The sequence below is a fragment of the Lactuca saligna genome, chromosome 8, assembly GCF_052625555.1.
Source record: "Lactuca saligna cultivar CGN05327 chromosome 8, ASM5262555v1, whole genome shotgun sequence".
Classification (NCBI taxonomy): domain Eukaryota; kingdom Viridiplantae; phylum Streptophyta; class Magnoliopsida; order Asterales; family Asteraceae; genus Lactuca; species Lactuca saligna.
In genome coordinates, this window is record NC_136424.1 from 18,732,954 (window position 1) to 18,751,183 (window position 18,230).

At 33.3% G+C, this 18,230-nt stretch overlaps 3 protein-coding genes and 1 pseudogene across 5 annotated transcripts; 3 read left to right on the forward strand and 1 right to left on the reverse strand.

The window, feature by feature from the left end:
- Positions 1-7,493: 7,493 nt before the first annotated feature.
- Positions 7,494-8,623, forward strand: LOC145009449 (uncharacterized). The gene is made up of 2 exons (XM_078968141.1): positions 7,494-7,895; positions 8,051-8,623. The coding sequence occupies exons 1-2, from the start codon at positions 7,494-7,496 to the stop codon at positions 8,621-8,623; spliced, it is 975 nt and encodes a 324-aa protein (XP_078824267.1).
- Positions 8,624-8,867: 244 nt separating this feature from the next.
- Positions 8,868-9,332, forward strand: LOC145009450 (uncharacterized). Its single transcript, XM_078968142.1, has one exon. It carries the CDS (start codon positions 8,868-8,870, stop codon positions 9,330-9,332), a length of 465 nt encoding a protein of 154 aa, XP_078824268.1.
- Positions 9,333-10,162: 830 nt separating this feature from the next.
- On the reverse strand, positions 10,163-13,813 carry LOC145009079 (spliceosome-associated protein 130 A-like; annotated as a pseudogene). The gene is made up of 5 exons (XR_013663736.1): positions 11,782-13,813; positions 11,470-11,697; positions 10,899-11,096; positions 10,527-10,668; positions 10,163-10,429 (listed from the first exon to the last, which is right to left on the reverse strand). The product of XR_013663736.1 is annotated as a spliceosome-associated protein 130 A-like (transcript).
- Positions 13,814-14,089: 276 nt separating this feature from the next.
- Positions 14,090-17,963, forward strand: LOC145009078 (uncharacterized). 2 transcript variants are annotated; one of them, XM_078967738.1, is made up of 8 exons: positions 14,090-14,204; positions 14,314-14,437; positions 14,904-15,468; positions 15,541-15,691; positions 15,772-15,909; positions 16,645-16,884; positions 16,996-17,600; positions 17,715-17,963. In XM_078967738.1, the coding sequence occupies exons 3-7, from the start codon at positions 15,062-15,064 to the stop codon at positions 17,140-17,142; spliced, it is 1,083 nt and encodes a 360-aa protein (XP_078823864.1). In that variant the 5' UTR covers positions 14,090-14,204; positions 14,314-14,437; positions 14,904-15,061; the 3' UTR covers positions 17,143-17,600; positions 17,715-17,963. The 2 variants fall into 2 exon arrangements, with proteins under 2 accessions (XP_078823864.1, XP_078823865.1); XM_078967739.1 differs by lacking the exon at positions 14,090-14,204 and having other exon boundaries at positions 14,309-14,437.
- The last annotated feature ends 267 nt before the right edge of the window (positions 17,964-18,230 follow it).

Below are 18,230 nucleotides of genomic sequence, written 5' to 3' on the forward strand. Positions count from 1 at the left end.
AGATATTTTAATCAGCTGCAAATGCAACATTTAAAGGATATTTGTTGAAGCGTATTAGGATGAAAAGGTTTTAAATTTTGAATGACCATGAAATTAGGATTTTGCTGAGAAATATAAGGAATCAAAAGTTCCATTAGCTGTGTCTTTTGCAATGACAATTAATAAGAGCCAAGGACAGTCTTTATCGAAAGTTGGTTTGTTTCTAAAGGATCCTGTTTTTACACATGGTCAATTGTATGTTGCTTTATCCAGAGTTCAAAGTAGACAAGGATTAAGATTGTTGATTTTAGATAAACACGGTAGACTAACAAATAAAACATCAAATGTTGTGTATAAAGAAGTTTTTAGAAATTTGTAAAAACTTTCTACAATTTTTTTTTATATGAATTTCTATATTTGGTTTACTTATTATTATATTTCATTTTATAAATTTATAAATTTTTTTCATATACACAAATACAAAATACCTGCATTTTAAATAACAAAAGGCCCCTAATTTCAACTAATAGTTATGTCATTATCATATTACTGCAAAACATATACACTTTAATTATTAAAGATTTTATTATCTATTATCAATATAATTTTCAAATAAATGACTTATAATTTAATTAAAAAATATATTTTAATTTCTAACCCGTGCTACCCACGGGTTATAACCTAGTTTTCTCAAATAGATTCGTTTTTCTCTTAATTTTATTTTAGTTTTTTTGTTTTTATAAATTTTGATTACTTATATCATTTATATATATAGTTCGATTATTTTAAAAAAGTTTAGAATACGCATCTTAGGCTAAAGGGTATGATGATGTTTTTGTCAATAGTAAAAAGTGACACATAAGCGACACATAATTTTTATAATTTTTGTCATACTTTCTCTATGAATGAGTAGTGGTGGTTTTTACCAATGGTATATTGGTGGAAGTTTACCATTGAGATTTACCACCAGTGACACATAAAAAGGTTAGGGTGTGGTGTTCACCATCGGTGGAAGTTTACCATTGCACAAGTTAGGGTGTGAAATAACAGTCAACACCTGTGCAATTGTTATTGTAGGCTTCCCTGAAAGTGACACATAAGCGACACATAAGTTTTTTTTGTTTCTTGATTGGTCATTGCTGGTGGTAAGTTTTTGTTTCTTGAACACACTTACAGTGGTATTTATGCTAAAAATAAAAAAGAAAAAAGAAAGAAAATTACAATGACCAATCAAGAAACAAAAAAAAAATGTCTACCATTGAGATCTGTTATCGGTGGAAGTTTACCATTGAGATTTACCACCAGCAAAAAAAAAAGATTAGGGTGTGGTGTTCACCATCGGTAAAAGTGTCACAGAGCCTTTTACCGATGACAAAACTCTCCCACATCGTTTAGCCTTATAATATTAGTTATTTATTTGTGTCTATGTTAGTTTGTTGTATTTAATTTTTATCTTATGTACCCTAATAAATAAATATAGTTTACATGAAATGTCAACTTTTTTTTAGTTAGACACATGTCATTGTTTGAGAATTTTAGAACTTTATTTCACTTACCATTTTGTTGTTTTTTTATTATTTTTTATTCAAACCTCTCTAATTAAATATCATCTCATATTAATTAGTTTTCTCATATTAATTAGTTTTATTAATATATATTACTTAATGTGTATTAATGTAGATGGTAAGATTATACTTATAAATTTTTATATTTTAGGTTTGAAACAAAAAAGAAAAAAAAGTTCTTTAAAATACATATATAAACTATAAAAAAGAAAATGTTGTCGATTTTAAAATCAGAACTCTTAAATAATCGAATAATTAAATTTCTAAAGTTGAAAATTTCTATTATTATTATTATTATTGAAGTTTGAATCGAAACTTATCACAATCGTGAACTCAAACATCTTTAATGATACTTTGTAAATAAAACCATCTAATTTTCTTTCTAATAATATTTTTTAAAACAATGATTTTATATATATATATATATATATATATATATATATATATATATATATATATATATATATATATATATATATATATATATCATTTTAACATTAACTCGTTTCTGTACACGTTATATTGACAAGTAATGACTTGCATCCATCAATATGTGGTTTATTAAAATTTAGTTTACATATATAAATATAAATTTGAATTAGGTCTCTTTTAGCATATTTTCTTTTTTAATATTTATATTATTAATTATTATTATTCTTAATTTTTAGTTATTCAATAAATTTAATATCAACAAAAAATAATATGTTATTTTTATAAATTTATAAATTTATAAATTTTGATTATATCTAATGATATTTTGGTTGAATCAATATAAATTAAACATTTATATGATGTTAGTTTTAAAACTAAAAAATAACTACTCGGTTAAGAAGTATGAGAATGTGACTCTACTTTAAAAACTAAATTATAGCTACTATAAAGATGTGAAATGGAATATGTTAAAGTGTAATGTAATTATGAAGCTTTCTATCAATATCCAAGTTGCTTAAATTTGTGAAAAATCTTAGTATATATGTTGATTTTTTTAAGGCTTTTAGATATGTTTACGACTCCTGGATGGTGTCGGTGAATTCTGAAAAATTCATGGGTCTTGGTGGTTGATTTATTAATGTTTAAGTATTTTCTTGGTGCTAGGATGTTGTACTATTAGACGTTAGCATGGTGACTTGAATTCATCATAAGTTGTTTCAAGAGGTGATGTGAGTTCTTTGATTTTTAGCTACATAAAATTTGTCCTCTTTTGTTGAATTGTATTAAAGTATATAAAGATCATTATGATCAAGTAACGACTTGTGAATATGAATTACTCTGTCAACTGTATAGATTGAATTATTTATTTATTCATCATTTCGTTTGTATTTATTTTAAAATTTTAATCAACCCGTGTAATACACGGATGTCACACCTAGTATATATATCAACTGTATGTCATAATATCATAATTCATAATATCATAATACGTATATTCATTATGATTTCAAAAACGGACATAATAATAAATAAAGATTTATTTTGCCAACATGTCAAGCTTTCATGTGTTCTGACACTTGTCATTTTGTGAAAATTTTAAAATAAATAATATCCACATGCTCTTAGGCTTTTCAAATTTTAAAATTAGAAGTCACATAATATTTATATATGGTAATATTTGAACATTACAAATATAATACTAAATTACAATTAATACGTTTATTTATTTCTTATTTTAAAATATTTATTGTTCACACTTTAATATTTAAATTTTTTTTAATCAACCCGTGTAATCAGGGGCGGTCCTAGCTAGGTGCCCAGCGTGGCACCGGCAACACCTAGCTTCCGCACACGTAGTAGAAAAAAAATTGTTTTTTTTTTTTTTAATTTTACCTATTGTGCCACTATGTGGAACGGCGGAAACGTTCGGGGGTGGCTGACGTCATGCGTAGTATCACAACAATTGTATCATAGCAAGCATAGTTAACACAACCAGACATTGAATACATATGTGAAAAAGGTTTACATTGTTTAATACATAGTTTTATTCATATTAAAGTAAAATAGAAAGACGCGACTCTAACACTTCGACTTCTCCGAGCTCCTGGAAGTACCTGTCTACTAATTCCCTGAGAATGCAAGCAGTTTTGAAAGAATATCAGCATAACGTTGGTGAGTTCATAAGCATTTTGTTTGGTGGAAAAGTGTTCTTTGAATCCTTTTGAAAAGTATTCCTCAAGAAAATCCTATATTTTCTTATGAAAAGCGTGTTTGAAAACCCATTCATTCCATGACTTCCAGGTTCGTACAGAACATGTACAATCCAATGTGTCGTGGAATGAATATGAATATCCGTTGGTTGTAAAAGAATCCGTTTTGAATAGCCGGTTTATCCCGGGAAAATCCTATATTTTCCCTAAAGGTTGATGGTTGATTATCCGTTTTAAACTGAGGTTTGCAAGTATCTACCATACTCGGGTTGATAAAAGCAGTTTTCTTTTTTTCTTTTTTATTAAAAAAAAAAAAAAAAAAAAACTCCGGTTACACCCAGAGAGGTATATTAGCCTTATTACATAAATAAAACTAAACAAAAGAAAACCGTGATGAACTAAGTCCTGAAGGTATTATTATTAATACCCTCTAATAATTAAATCGGTTATTACTTTGAGGTTAGTTCACTTGATTCATTATTACAAAAGTAAATTCTTGTTATCTAGGTTGTGAGCTTCATAACCATAACTGACTGGATATGGCCCGCAACGGCCGATATCCTTAATGATTTTGTCACCCGCAGACCTGCCGGTCCAACTGTAGCTAGCAGTGAGGTGCGGGATTATCAGTCCCGTATGAATCTATACACAACAGTCACGCTCTCCTTACAAGAGACTAAGGTCACGAGTACTAGTCATCCACTCTGTTTTTTGTGGTGAGTGTTACCAAGGACGTGTCTCAAACATAGCCTAACAAATTTACAAGTAATAATACCGAAAATCCTGTTTATGATTTGCATGAATCCTTTATAAAATGATACATTTTTCTATATAATTCACAAGTTCATTGTTCTAGTTTTGAAAGTTGTTTCTACGTGTTGATTTCTTAATCGGTTGGTAAAACTGTTTTCCGTGTTAAAAGTATACTGAAAATATAATTATCTTAAACAAAATAATATATTTTGAGCACAGGTTTCCTTGTACTTTTGCTTGTATCCCCCCCCCCCCCTGAAAACATGAAAAACTCGGAAAAAGCGTAGGGGTATGAACTCACCTCGGGTGATTTGAATGAAGGATCGACACGAAATGCGGAATGTTCAAGTGAAGCCTTGAACACGATTTGATCCTAATAAACAAGTAATGACACATTAAGGAGTCAAATGAGGGTATTTCACCACTAGATGTGACGAAGAACCATTCTAAGAACTTGGGACTACTTGCACTAAGTGTTAGGACCTCAAAGGATTGCATGAGTGAGGTGTATGGCCACCTTAAAGGTGTTTTCAAGGTCCATACTTGCATCCATGAAGTATCCTAGGCCCATACTTGGTTGCAGTACAAGTTTAGGGTCTTAGAAATGGGTTGGTGGTCCTATGGTGTGTGTGTGTGTGTATGGTCGCACAAATGAGTGTGTTGCCGTACACATGTGTGCGCTGCCGCACACATGGGTATGTGTCCGCACACACGAGCATGGGTGTGCTTCCGCACTCCTTCAACGAGATGAAGAACATGACGGGACTTTCATGATTCAAGGCCTAGATCAAGAGGTTCTTCAAGTATAACAAGCTAAGGAATGGATTAGTCACATTTTTGAAGCTTTGGAAGGTTCAAAGTTGGAGAAAATTGAGAGGAAATGATGTTGAGTGTTGCCTAGGTGTTAAAGGAATGAAAGGAAGGGGGCTACCCTTTATATAGGGGTAAAGGTGCTGCCCAAAAGTGAGTGTGTTGCCAAGGGAGTGGGTGTGCAGCCGCACACCCGTGTGTACGGTCGTACACTCCTCCAAGAGGTGTGTATGGCCCAATTTTTCACTATTCAACACTCCGACTCATTCCTAAACTCGACCTTGGTCATACTCAAGCTTAGAATCACTTAAACGAACCCTCAAACAATGCTAGAAGTCAACGAAACATGTTTAACTTTGATTGAAATGGCTAAGTGTGTGAGACAGAAGTTTCAGGTTGTCACACACTACGTAAAAAAAATCGTGCAACTACTAAAAAAATTTTGTGCAACTAGCCAACTACATAAAAAAAAATATTGTCACTGTATCAATTACCAAATGAAAAAATTAATAACGAGCCCAAATTCCCAATGTTTTAATCAATTATTTTCTAATAGTCCAATTGCCCAAAGCCCAAAATAAAACTTAATTGGATAAATTAGCAATCAGGCTAATTGCTTGTAAAAAAATTTGCCCAATCCTAATTAATTGAGTATTATCGGTTGAAAAAAAAACACGATTACAGAATCGAAATTAGACTACTCGACTTCCTGATTTGCGTCCAAAAATCCTTCGACCAATCGACCATTAGACCTTCGATCGTGCCTTGCCAGATTCGTGACCTCACAATCGTTCATCCTTGATCGATTTCATTGTTGGATCAATCACAATCCTTGATCAATTTCAACAATTCTCTTGAAGACTTGAAGCAAGTATCGACCCTTTTCTGTCTTTTTTCAATTTCTACTATTTTGGTTTATTGGTTGACAAATAACAAAACCTACTTCAAAGTTCAAACTTCAAAGCCCTACACAACAATGAAACAAGTAAGTTCTACTACCAATTCATTTAAATATTTGAAATTGATATGTTTTTTGAAGTTATTGATTGACTTGGGTGAAATTGATTTGTTTTATTGAAGTTATATTGTTTGCTTAGTTGCAATAGCTATGTTTTTTTATTGAATTGATTGTTTGATTAGGTGAAATTGATATGTTTTATTGAATTTATTGTTTAATTAGGTGAAAGCAACTTGTTTTATTGAAGTCATTGTTTGATTAGGTGTAATTGTTATGTTTTTATTGAATTTATTGTTTGATTAGGTGAATGCAACTTGTTTTATTGAAGTCATTGTTTAATTAGGTGTAATTGACTAATTGTTATGTTTTTATTGAATTTATTGTTTGATTAGGTGAAAGCAACTTGTTTTATTGAAGTCATTGTTTGATTAGGTGTAATTAACTAATTGTTATGTTTTTATTGAATTTATTGTTTGATTAGGTGAAAACAACTTGTTTTTATTGAAGTCGTTGTTTGATTAGGTGTAATTGTTATGTTTTTATAGGTTAAACTAAATGTTTTTTTTTACCAAAAGACAAAGACCTAATCCTAATGAAAGTGGTGAAGAATGTTCCCAAATACCAATCACCAATCAATCAATCCCTTCCGTTTCTAATCCTAATGCAACTCCACAAACACCAATCACTAATCAATCAATTGCTTCGGTTTCTAATGCAACTCCACAAACACCATGCTCTAACCAACCTAATGATAATGTTGACTTGAAAGATCTTCCAAAGGACCCAACGGATAGGTCATTGATTACAAGTTACAAACCAAATATAAGAGATGATATAAGAAGAGCATATTTGCTTCAAGGACCGTGTCAAGTAAGGGAACATAAGTTTCCTAAAAAAAATAGGTGATAGATTTAGAAGATTCGTTCCTTCATGGTTTGATGACTTTGATTGGTTGGAATATAGTGTAAAAAAAAATAGTGCATATTGTTTATATTGTTATTTATGTGGGGACCTCATGGGACAAAAAAGAGGGAGAGATGCATTTGTTTCCCAAGGTTTTGATACTTGGAATAAAAAAGATGCATTTCGGACTCATGTGGGTGGTGTTGATAGTTTTCACAACAAAGCAAAAGAAAAGTGTGAGTTTTTAATGAGGAAAAAAACAAGCTATTAATATCGTCTTGAGGAGGCAAACCGAAGTAGAGGACCATAAATATAAAGCTCAATTACGTGTTTCTATTATTGTGGTTAGACTTTTATTGAAAACCGGTTTACCGTTTCATGGTCATGACGTCGGTTAACTCAGAAAATAAAGGGCTTTACATTGAAGTGTTAAAAGCCATTCGAGAGACTAGTGAAGATATTTTCAACAATATTTTCAAAAATGCTCCTAAAAACAATCAACTTATTTCCCCTAAAATTCAAAAAGAACTTGTGCAATGTTTTGCACAAGAAGTACTTTTAAGTATTTGTGAAGAGATTGGTCAAGATGTTTTTGCTTTACTAATTGATGAATCTAGTGATGTTTCAAAAAAGGAACAAATGACTATTGTTTTGCGTTATGTCGATAGTCTTGGCTTTGTGAAAGAAAGATTCATAGGACTAGTGCACGTGAAGGATACATCTTCTTTGACACTCAAAAACGCCATAAATGAAGTACTTACAAGTAATAAGTTGAGTTTTAGTCAGGTAATTTATTCTTTACTTTTTTGTTATTTCAATTTAATTATATATATATATATATATATATATATATATATATATATATATATATATATATATATATATATATATATATATATATATATACACACACACACATTAATTGTTTTAAATTTTAATAGATAAGAGGACAAGGTTCCAATGGGGCTAGCAATATGCAGGGGGAATTCAATGGTTTGAAAGCTTTGATATTACAAGGGAATGACACGACTTTTTATGTACATTGTTTTGCACACCAGCTTCAATTAGTAGTTATGGTTGTAGCAAAGAAGCATGATGGTGTTAGTGACTTTTTTGAGCAAATTTTGTTGGTGGTTAATGTTGTTTGTGCCTCGTGTAAAAGAAAAGACTTACTACGAGAGCAAGCAAGAGAAAGGGTGCAAAAAAGCTTGTGTAGTGATGAACTTGAAACCGGAAGAGGGTTAAATCAAGAGACAACACTTGTTCGAGCGAGAGAAACAAGATGGGGTTCACATTTCAACATACTTACAAGTTTTGTGAAAGAGGAGGGAGGGTCATTGGCAAACCGTCAACAAGCATCTGGAATCTTAGCATATTTTAAATCATATGAGTTCGTGTTTTACTTACATGTGATGTATGACATTTTACACCTCACGGGTAAATTGTCAAAGCAACTTCAAAGAAAAGATCTAGACATTTTAGAAGCGGCTTCGATGGTTAGAGGGACAATGTAGGCATTGCAATCTTTTAGAAACATAGGGTTTGCTAGCATTTTGCCAAAAGTATCATCTTTTTGTCAAACACACGAAATTGATACTTTAGATATGAAAGAGTTGTATAGTGGTGCGAGAAAACGTAGGACTACAAAGACTAATAGGTTTCATTTTGAGGTTGAAATCTTCAACACGGTGGTAGATATGCAACTTAACAGAATATCGGGATCGATTTAGTGAAACAAGCATCCAATTACTAGAATACATGGGTGCTTTGAGCCCTTGTGATTCATTTGCACAATTTGGCAAATCAAAGTTATTGAAGTTTGGTAAGTTATACATGCATGACTTTGATGATTCAGATATGATAGACCTTGAAGGACAACTTGAGATATTTTATCACTCTTGCATCAAAGATGAGCGCTTCCCTAATTTGAAAGGAATTTCCGACCTTTCTCGTTTGATGGTTAGTATGGGGAAGCATCGGTCTTATCCTTTGATTTATAAGCTTTTAAAGTTGACTTTGATATTACCCGTAGCAACCGCAAGTGTAGAAATATGTTTTTCAAAGATGAAGCTCTTGAAGACCAACTTGCATAACAAAATTGGCGATGATTTTTTGAACGACGCATTGCTTTGTAATGTCGAGACCGAAACACTTGCGAAAGTTGAGAATGAAAAAATAATGGAGCGGTTTCGAAAGATGTCTGCACGAAGAGGACAAATTTAAATTCTAATAGATCGTTGTTATATTATGTTTAACTAGAAAAAAAAATTTTGTATTAGATGTTTTATATTATGTTTGAACGGATTTTATTTTTAATGTTTTATATTATGTTTGACCGGAAAAAAAAAATTGTGCAACCTCTACTACTAATTCCTGCATCCGCCTCTGCGTGTAATACACATGTTTTACACCTAATGTCCATAATAAACATGTATCTTTAGTTAAGATTATACCTATATTAAGAAATGAACATGTTTATTATATAGTTTGATTGTATAATTTAGTTTCATTTTGAATATGAACCTGAACATAACTAACAAATGTAAATTTTTTGCTATTAAATAAATGATCCTAACTTGCATTTACATCTTAAGCCCAACTCATACATATGAAAAATATGATATCTTAATATACAAATTCATTTACACCAACTTTTTTATACATAATGAAAGTTGAAAATTAATACCAGGACTTATCAGATGTAATCGTTACTTGTTAACATAATATAATCTGCACATACTTATTACATCATGTAGGTTTCGATACCATACAATTGATCATGGTAACATATACTTTTACTCTTTTCCATCAAAGCTACTCTTAACATAACAACCAATTACCATACCTTGTTCAGCATATACAAATGTGTATTTTACTTAGTCTCTCATATAAAATCATTCATGGAATTATTTTTCTTTTTGTAATTATTTCCAAATATTATTATGATTTAAGCTGGAATCATGGTTTTAATAACTTCTCAATTCCATATCAAACTTTGTTGACACTTTCACCCATTACAGCAACAATTAAGCAGATATGAGCCATTCCAGAGGTAAGTAAATAATCACCATTCAAAAAGTTAAAAAAAAAAAAGTGGTACAGATAAAGTACTTCACTACAGAGCCAAAATCTTAAGCAACGGAACAAGTAACCAAAACACAGAACTAAAATAAGTCACATTCTACAAGGATTCACAAACAATTAGTAAATTCCAGAAAAACATCTGTATAATTACAATTAGTAAATTCTATAACGAAGTCAAAGTCAATTCCAATTTAAAATCGTATAGTCACCCTATGCTTTTGGCACTCATATCTCATCTGCATGCATTAAAACCCAGGTTCAGTCACCAGATTGTATAAAAAAGACAAATATACCTATTTAGCTTAACATCAATACCATCAGCTTTAGCATTACCTTTATCTTAACAATCTTATTTCTAACTTCTTCCAATTTCTTCAAAACTTCTCCTGGAGTCCTGTCCAACTCATCACCAATTTTCCTGTATATCCAAGGGCAATGTCGGAAATTGTTCACACAGGTCTCCATCAATCACATCCTGCACAAATAATCCCACATTTTATGGTGTCACAAACATAAACATATACTTTATAGAGTAACGTTTTGAGTGTTTCTTTCCTTTGTAGTAAAATGACTATTTTTGGTCCCCGGATATATCTGACTTTTGCAATTATGGTCCCAAAAATAGTGTCATTTTACTTGGAACAGGGACCTAAAATGTAATTTACTCTATTTTTTATAATTATAAATAAAAATTAAAATGATTACCTTTACAGGAAAATAAGCAGATCTATATGCCATATGGTCTCTCCCCCACAAAGGTGGATGCTCCTCTCTCATATGCATCTCCAAATGTGAAAAGAAGTCCACATCATCACGCGAGCTAAATGCCAATAATGCCCCTAGACTACCCATGACAGTTCCATACATGACACACTCCACTCCACCTGGAATCAAAGATGCTTTCTGCAAACACGTGACCACATCACCAACATGAAATTGAACAATCTCCTCAACTTTATTCGGGGCTCCATTAAGGGTGCGTTTGGTTGTGGAAAATTTTCCAAGAAAAATGGAAATTTTGAAAACACGTTTGGTTCGTTCAGTTTTCCAAAATTTTCTAAGAAAATGAAAATTTTCAGTTTTCCAAATTATATGTAAGTTAGAAAAGCAAGTTTTACAGTTTTCCAAATTTATAAGGTGGAAAATGAAAACTCCACCACTTCCAACCAAAAGCGTTTTCTAAAATTTTCATTGAAAACTAAAACTTAAAACTCAACTCTATTTTCTGAAAACCTTTTCTAAGAAAATGAAAACAGTTTTCCACAACCAAACGCACCCTAAGCTTCCCTTGTTCCCATTTAATCTTCCCACCAGTTGGATCTTCTTCAATCTCATCTGAAACATCTTGTGGCAAACAAACAAAGTAAATGTTCCCAAATTTGTCTGCACCTGCCATGGTGTCAAAGTCCACATGGTATGCTGCTGTTAGCCACCTTGGAACAGAGTCATCAGCAAATACATACAGCTGGTTTTCATCGCATCTGTATTTGCAATAGTGAAATGACTGAAACATAAAGAAAAACAAAAGAAACATTCATATGTCAGAAAAAAATAAAAATAAATAAATAGATAAAGTTGAACAAGAAACCTCTTGAATGTCTCCCACATAGATTCGATCACGGTACGTATGAATGGAATTGATTGTGTTTGGAAACAACTTGTTTCACATTTTCTAAGCAGTCTTCTTTTCCCTTAATCATAAAGCCTGAGAATAGATCCGATTCCAGCAAGCAATCTTCCTTGAAACTGACACAAAGCAAGTGGGACCCCATCAACTTGTGTTTTATGTAAAAGTTCAAGTGATCTTCCATCTTTTACAAATCTATAAATATGAATATATCCAGCAACTAAAGATTTTTTAGGCCAAAACTGCAAACCCTTTGCTGTCCCCACAGCTAAAAGTGTCCCATACTCCTTATCATGAAAATTCACAGTACAAAGACTAAAAGCTGCTTCATCATCTTGAAGCTCCAATAAACAAGTAGTTTCAGTTGACTTTGGGTCAAGAACCCTAATACAAGATACCCATTTATCCGCTTCAGCTTTCGGGTACCCGTATTGCTCATCGGATAACGGGTCGTCTTTATCTTCATCATCATTACCGTTTTCAATCTCCATTTTACCATTTTGCCCTTGACCCGCTGCTTCAAAACACTCCTTTTTCGCACTTTCACGTAATTCTGCCGGAAACGCCCCTTGATCACTTTCAATTGTCACCAAAAGTTTCTTTTTAGGATGAAACACAAATTTTCTTGGAGTGTACCTTAAGGGAATAGCAGTTTCATTAAAAGTTTCACCTAATCTTTCGATTGTGAAAACCCTTAAAGCATCACCAGCAACCGCAACAACACCTTCAGCACATTGATCGGATGAAAAAGAAGCTGCATATTCTAGGGTTTCATATGAAAGAGGGGTTAAAAGAAAGTGACCCTGGTGAACATAACCTAACCATGGTCTACTAGACAAACAAAGCATAGCACGTCTCTACATCAGGGTCAGCTCCAACAGCTTGGAATTGATACAAAGCATGATTCCCAAATTCTGATGCAGCAAATAGAAACCCTAGTTTCAGGGCACACATTGAAGATGAGACGGGTATGGTATCAAAATACTTTATTTTTAACTCTGTAACTCTTTCGTTATCATGATCAAGTGTGACCTTGAAGACATCCCCATACTCGGTTTGGAGAAGAAGAACATTGACTTTTGTTTGTGCATAGTGGCTGAAACTATAAGAACCCCACGTTCAGCAGGAAGATCTGCCTTTCTAGGAATCACTGCCCGAACATCTGGATGACCTTGATTCTTGTAGATGACGAAATTTTCAGCACAAACAAGAGCACCACTTGGACCATCACCACCACCAGAGACAGTTACCAGCATGTTAGCACCATTATCAACTTGCTCAGACCATTTCCTTGAAACATGATTAAGCCCCAAATCTAGTTCATAGAAGGTAAGATGTTTTTGAGCCTAGTTTGCAGCTTGACCGGTGGAATCCTGGTCAGCCTCTGAATAATTCAACTCTATAGCAGCAAATATAGGAGTATCGAACCCACAATCAACCCCCACGATCGAGTAAGTAATTGTGTGTGACTTGTGTGCCTCTAATGGCGAAGAAATAGTTAACCTAGCAGCCGTATCTCTGTTAAGAACATAAACGAGCTTTTGCTTTTCACAAGCACCAAGCAGCGCGACCTTTTGGGTCACTTGCTAAATACTGCCCAGGGACGATTCTACGACTTCCAGATTTCCCGAAAGTTTCCTGATGAATTTTGTCGAACACATTTTTCTCCTTGTTATATTCGAGAATGACGATGCGACCAGAGTCGGAGCCGACAACGATGTAGTCGTTTTGGGCACCGGTTAACCTAAACTGAGCTAGGGATCTAATAGCACCAAAAACATCAACGGAGAGAATAGTTTGGATCTTACCGTTTTCGTCGGGGCGCGGGAGTTCAAGGACTTTTCCACGGGCGACGACTATTTCTTGGGATTTGTTACCGCCGGAGAAGCTGCCGTTGATGGCACATACGATGCCGGTGGCTTATTGGAGGGTGAGATTGTAGAGATACATGGTAATGGGTTGCTAAAACCCTAGATTGAGAGGAAGTAGGGAGACCAAATAGAAATCGAGAGAAAGAGGGGGACGGGGGTTTTAGAAGTTAGAACCTATGAGTGTCAACCAACCCATCTCCATGATTTAAATTCTAGAAATTTCGAAAAACAACGAAAAATGGGGCGGTTTAAAGAAAATAATCAAGAAAATTTAAGTTTTGTAAAACAGAGCACTCTGCGGACTGCGGATCCTCCCCACCTTTGCGGATTTGACGTGGAATCGAGTTTTCTGCGGATTTCACACGAAAATACCCCTTTCTTTACACAACTCCGCAGAAGGAGGCTAGGGCAGTCGATTCGCAGACGTCGAACGGAAACAAAAATGTCACGGTGAGCTCGATTCGTGGAGCAGATGCACTCTCCGATGTGTTATCCGATTGATATGGAACTCAAGTAATATTTCAATTTTTTTTCCTAATCTTTGTATAAACTTCGAAGTTGAAATTGATTATATATATGAATTGGAAATCGATAATTATATATAAACATGTATGTTTGTTAGGGTGGAAGGACTGGAATCGAAGAAATGAAATCGATTTATCCACTGTTTTTCGTCATGAACAGATCAGTAGAGGCCATCTGCTCAAGAACAGAGCCGTAGAGGAGCCCTCTGCGGAACGACAATGGTCTCTGCAGAACCTTTTTTTTTCTTTTCGATTTATTAATAATTATCATCTTTTAAAATGGATTATTATCTTGGATCATTGAATATTGAGATCATTTCCAATTATTTATGTAATTTAAAAAAAAACATTGAAATTTTCTATAATTATTATCTCTTAAAATGTACCATTGAATATTAAGATCATTTTCAATTATTTATGTAATTTGAAAAAAAAAAAAAAAAAAAACATTGAAATTTTCTATAATAATTATTAAAATTGACCATTTATGTCAATTTTATAATATATATGGAACCATTTTTGTAAAATTCCGTAAATTTGTTATAAAAAGGGACATTTTGTTGCATAAAATTGTTAAAAAGAAACAATATATAAGTGCAATACTATAAAAATAAAAGTACGATGCTATTTAAAGTTACTTTTCAGTATTGTTTTTAAAATTTTGGCATATATGTTTTATCTTTTGCAGCATAGTTTGCGTGGATGGGCTGCAGAATGTACTTTTAGAGGAGCGTTGGGACTGTGTTGAAAAAGTACATTACAAAACTAAATACTAGGCGACTTGAATTATTTCGAGAGACAACTTTTGGGATCTTCATTAGTATCCCCATCCCGCATGGTGACCTGATGCTTTGTCATTTAATGATGTTGCATGAGGTTCATGATGTAGAGGTAGCCAAGGTTGGGAGGTTTCGGTTCGAGTTACAAGGCAGGGTGGTTGAATACGGTAAAACGGAATTTTGTTTGATTACCAGTTTAAGATTTGGATCGTATGTTGATATAATAAATACAAAAGTCAGCACAAGTTCAGCATTAAGGAATCGGTTGTTCCCTAATGTGAGAGATGAAGATTTACGGCTGAAAGATTTAGAAGACTACATAAAATGGTCAGCATTCTCGATGTGTAGCGATGAGGATGCGGTAATGGTTATGCAAATGGTGTTTTTGTTGACGAGTCTCATAGGACGAAACGACAATACGTGCATTCCGCCGACAGTGTATGAGCTAGCCGATAGTCAATATAATTGGAACAGGTATTAAATTTATTATTTATTATTTATTTATAAATATTTGATGATTTATATTAATTATAATGAGTACGACAGGTTTGTGTGGGGTGCGTATTTGTGGAGCTATAGTGAAACACAATTACGATTAGGGTTTGGTCAAATCTATAGATATTTACGAGATAATGAGAGTGTGGGTTACGTGAAGATGATGAAGTATACGATGACCAGTTTTCAGCTTTCAGCTAAGGTTAGTTTTAGGTGTAATTACTTATATTTTTTAAGTGCTTATAAGTTTGGACAAAGCATAATTTTTTGTCGTAATACTAGGTATGGATTTTGGAGACATTTCCAGAAGCTTTGAGGTTTGCGCATCAAACCGAAAATGAAATTCCAAGAATGAGAGCATGGAGAATAAAAACACAATTATCTCTCGAGCAATGTTTACATATATTAGACGTTTTAGTGGTATAGTTATACATTCCTTATATTAATCATATATATTTAAATATTACAACAATTTTATATACCTAGATTTTTTTTTTATTTTGCATGAAAATAACATCCCACGTGTTTTTGAACCAACGCCTATTGAGATCAGTTTGCCATTCTTTGTGCGTTATGTAAGTTGGACTCTAAACAAAGTGCAGTCGCCACCGCAACAACAGAGTCCTCTTAAGGAGTGATCTCCATCACCGCAACAATAGAGTCCTCATAAGCAGCAGTCTCCATCACCTCACCCGTCTCAGTTTCAGGTAGCAGACTACACCTCAGGTTCTCATTTTCGAGGAGCAGATTACACCTCAGCCTCTCATTTTCAGAAAACATACCACATACTTGTAGAAGACAGTAAAATAGTCAAGTTATTGGGTGTTGTTACTGAATTGAAAACCACAATCGAGCACTTTAGGAAGAGAATGGATAATTGAGGAAAAAGATAAACAATTTGGTGTGAACGATATGGAAAATGTGGATGCGAGGGAAGCATTTTTTCGTAGTTTGTATCCCGAGTTAGGCCATACGTATGTGCACACGCCACCGTCTCTTGTTGAATTTAAGGATAACACAGTTACACCGTTTAAAGGGTGGATAAAAATGAAATCGAAATTTTGTAGGGAGCCTTACACACAAGTATAAAATTAAGTAATTTCTATTTATATACTATATAATCGTTCCAAATTAATTAACATATTGATTTTGTAGGTTCCGTCGACGGAACCATTGAAGAACAGAAATGGGAAAAAACCGCAGAAGTCCAATAATGTAGCAAAAAGACCATTACTATTTGACAGTTATGTAGATTGTGATGATGAATTTTGGAAATTGTGGGGAAAGAACATGGGAGCGATATTTGTGGAGCATAGACTTTTAAGAGGTATTGAGATGAATTGTGAATTTTGTTCAAGTTTGCTTGGTTTTGGCTCTAGATGGTTACTCTATGAGGTAACACACATCCCTTATTTTATATTACAAAAAGTGTTGGATAATTAATTGTACAAAATGATTTTTTTTTCTAACATGCAACATTTGTTTATCTGGGCGTCCCTGCTCAAGGAAATAAATTCGTCGACTGGTAGGTGGGCGCTTATTAATCCTAAAGGCACGACTGTGGAACTTGGGAAGCAACATTATTTGAGGCGTGTAGCAATCGGGATGGTTGATGGACCACATTGGAAGGATATTAATCGAGTTAGTATATAAATTTATATATATCATATAATATAATATTATATATATATATATATATATATAGAGAGAGAGAGAGAGAGATAGATAGAGATAGGTTCAGGTGTTTAAAGTAATTATATTGTTATTGTATGCATAAATGTGGACCAATCATTTTAAAAACCTAGATAGGGGTAAAATTGTAATCTTAGCTTTTAATTAATTTTGGTAATTAATTATTCAAATCATAAACCTTTTAATTGAGGCAAATTCGTTTACATTTACCGCTTTAAAACCCTAGACAAAAACATCGACCTTTTACAATCAATCAAAGCTCAGATGAAAGGTGAAGAAAGGTCAAGCTCTAAAGTTGTAGAGATCATTGGCAGCTCCAGTATCGATTCAATCCAACAAGAATCCGAAGATTTTCTGTGATCTGCAATTAGCTTCTTCAAATTGAAGCCCAACAACCTAATTTATTCGATCTCCTCGAGGTAATTTCAATTTCGTTGTTACTTAGTGGATTCAATTGACTTTTGCTGTCAAATCTCTACTTCTGATTTCAAAATTGGTATAAATCTCCACTCATTTGAAATATGTTGTCATAGACCCACGGATCCTTGCCAGAAGTCATCATCTTTGTTTCTGCGTTTCTAACTTCCACTCCTTCGTCAAAATCCTAAAGGTACACATGGTATGGGAGTCCATATGTCAAGATGGATATGCCTCATGGTTATCATTTATCAATTCAAGACATGGTACTACTAGGGTATATGTGTATTTTCATTCCTTGTCTTCTCAATAAAACATTCACTGAATTGAGGTGTACACATCAGCTTTTATGTATACTGATTTGAAAATGATTTTGTACAAGAGTTTAATCAGTTGTTCCCTGTAACACTTTTATCTCTTTGAATCCCAAGTGTTATTGCTCTTCTGAACATACTCATAATAGAAAGATGTAGCTACCATAAGGGATGTTTCTCCTTACATGCTACGCAATCTTCATCTCTGGTGTGTATGTGTGTGCACGTCTATATATCCCTCTTGACCAGCCTTGAAAATGTAAATCTTGAAGTAAAGCATGGCTAAAAAATGCATTTTGTTGGTCAGCTGGTGTTGGA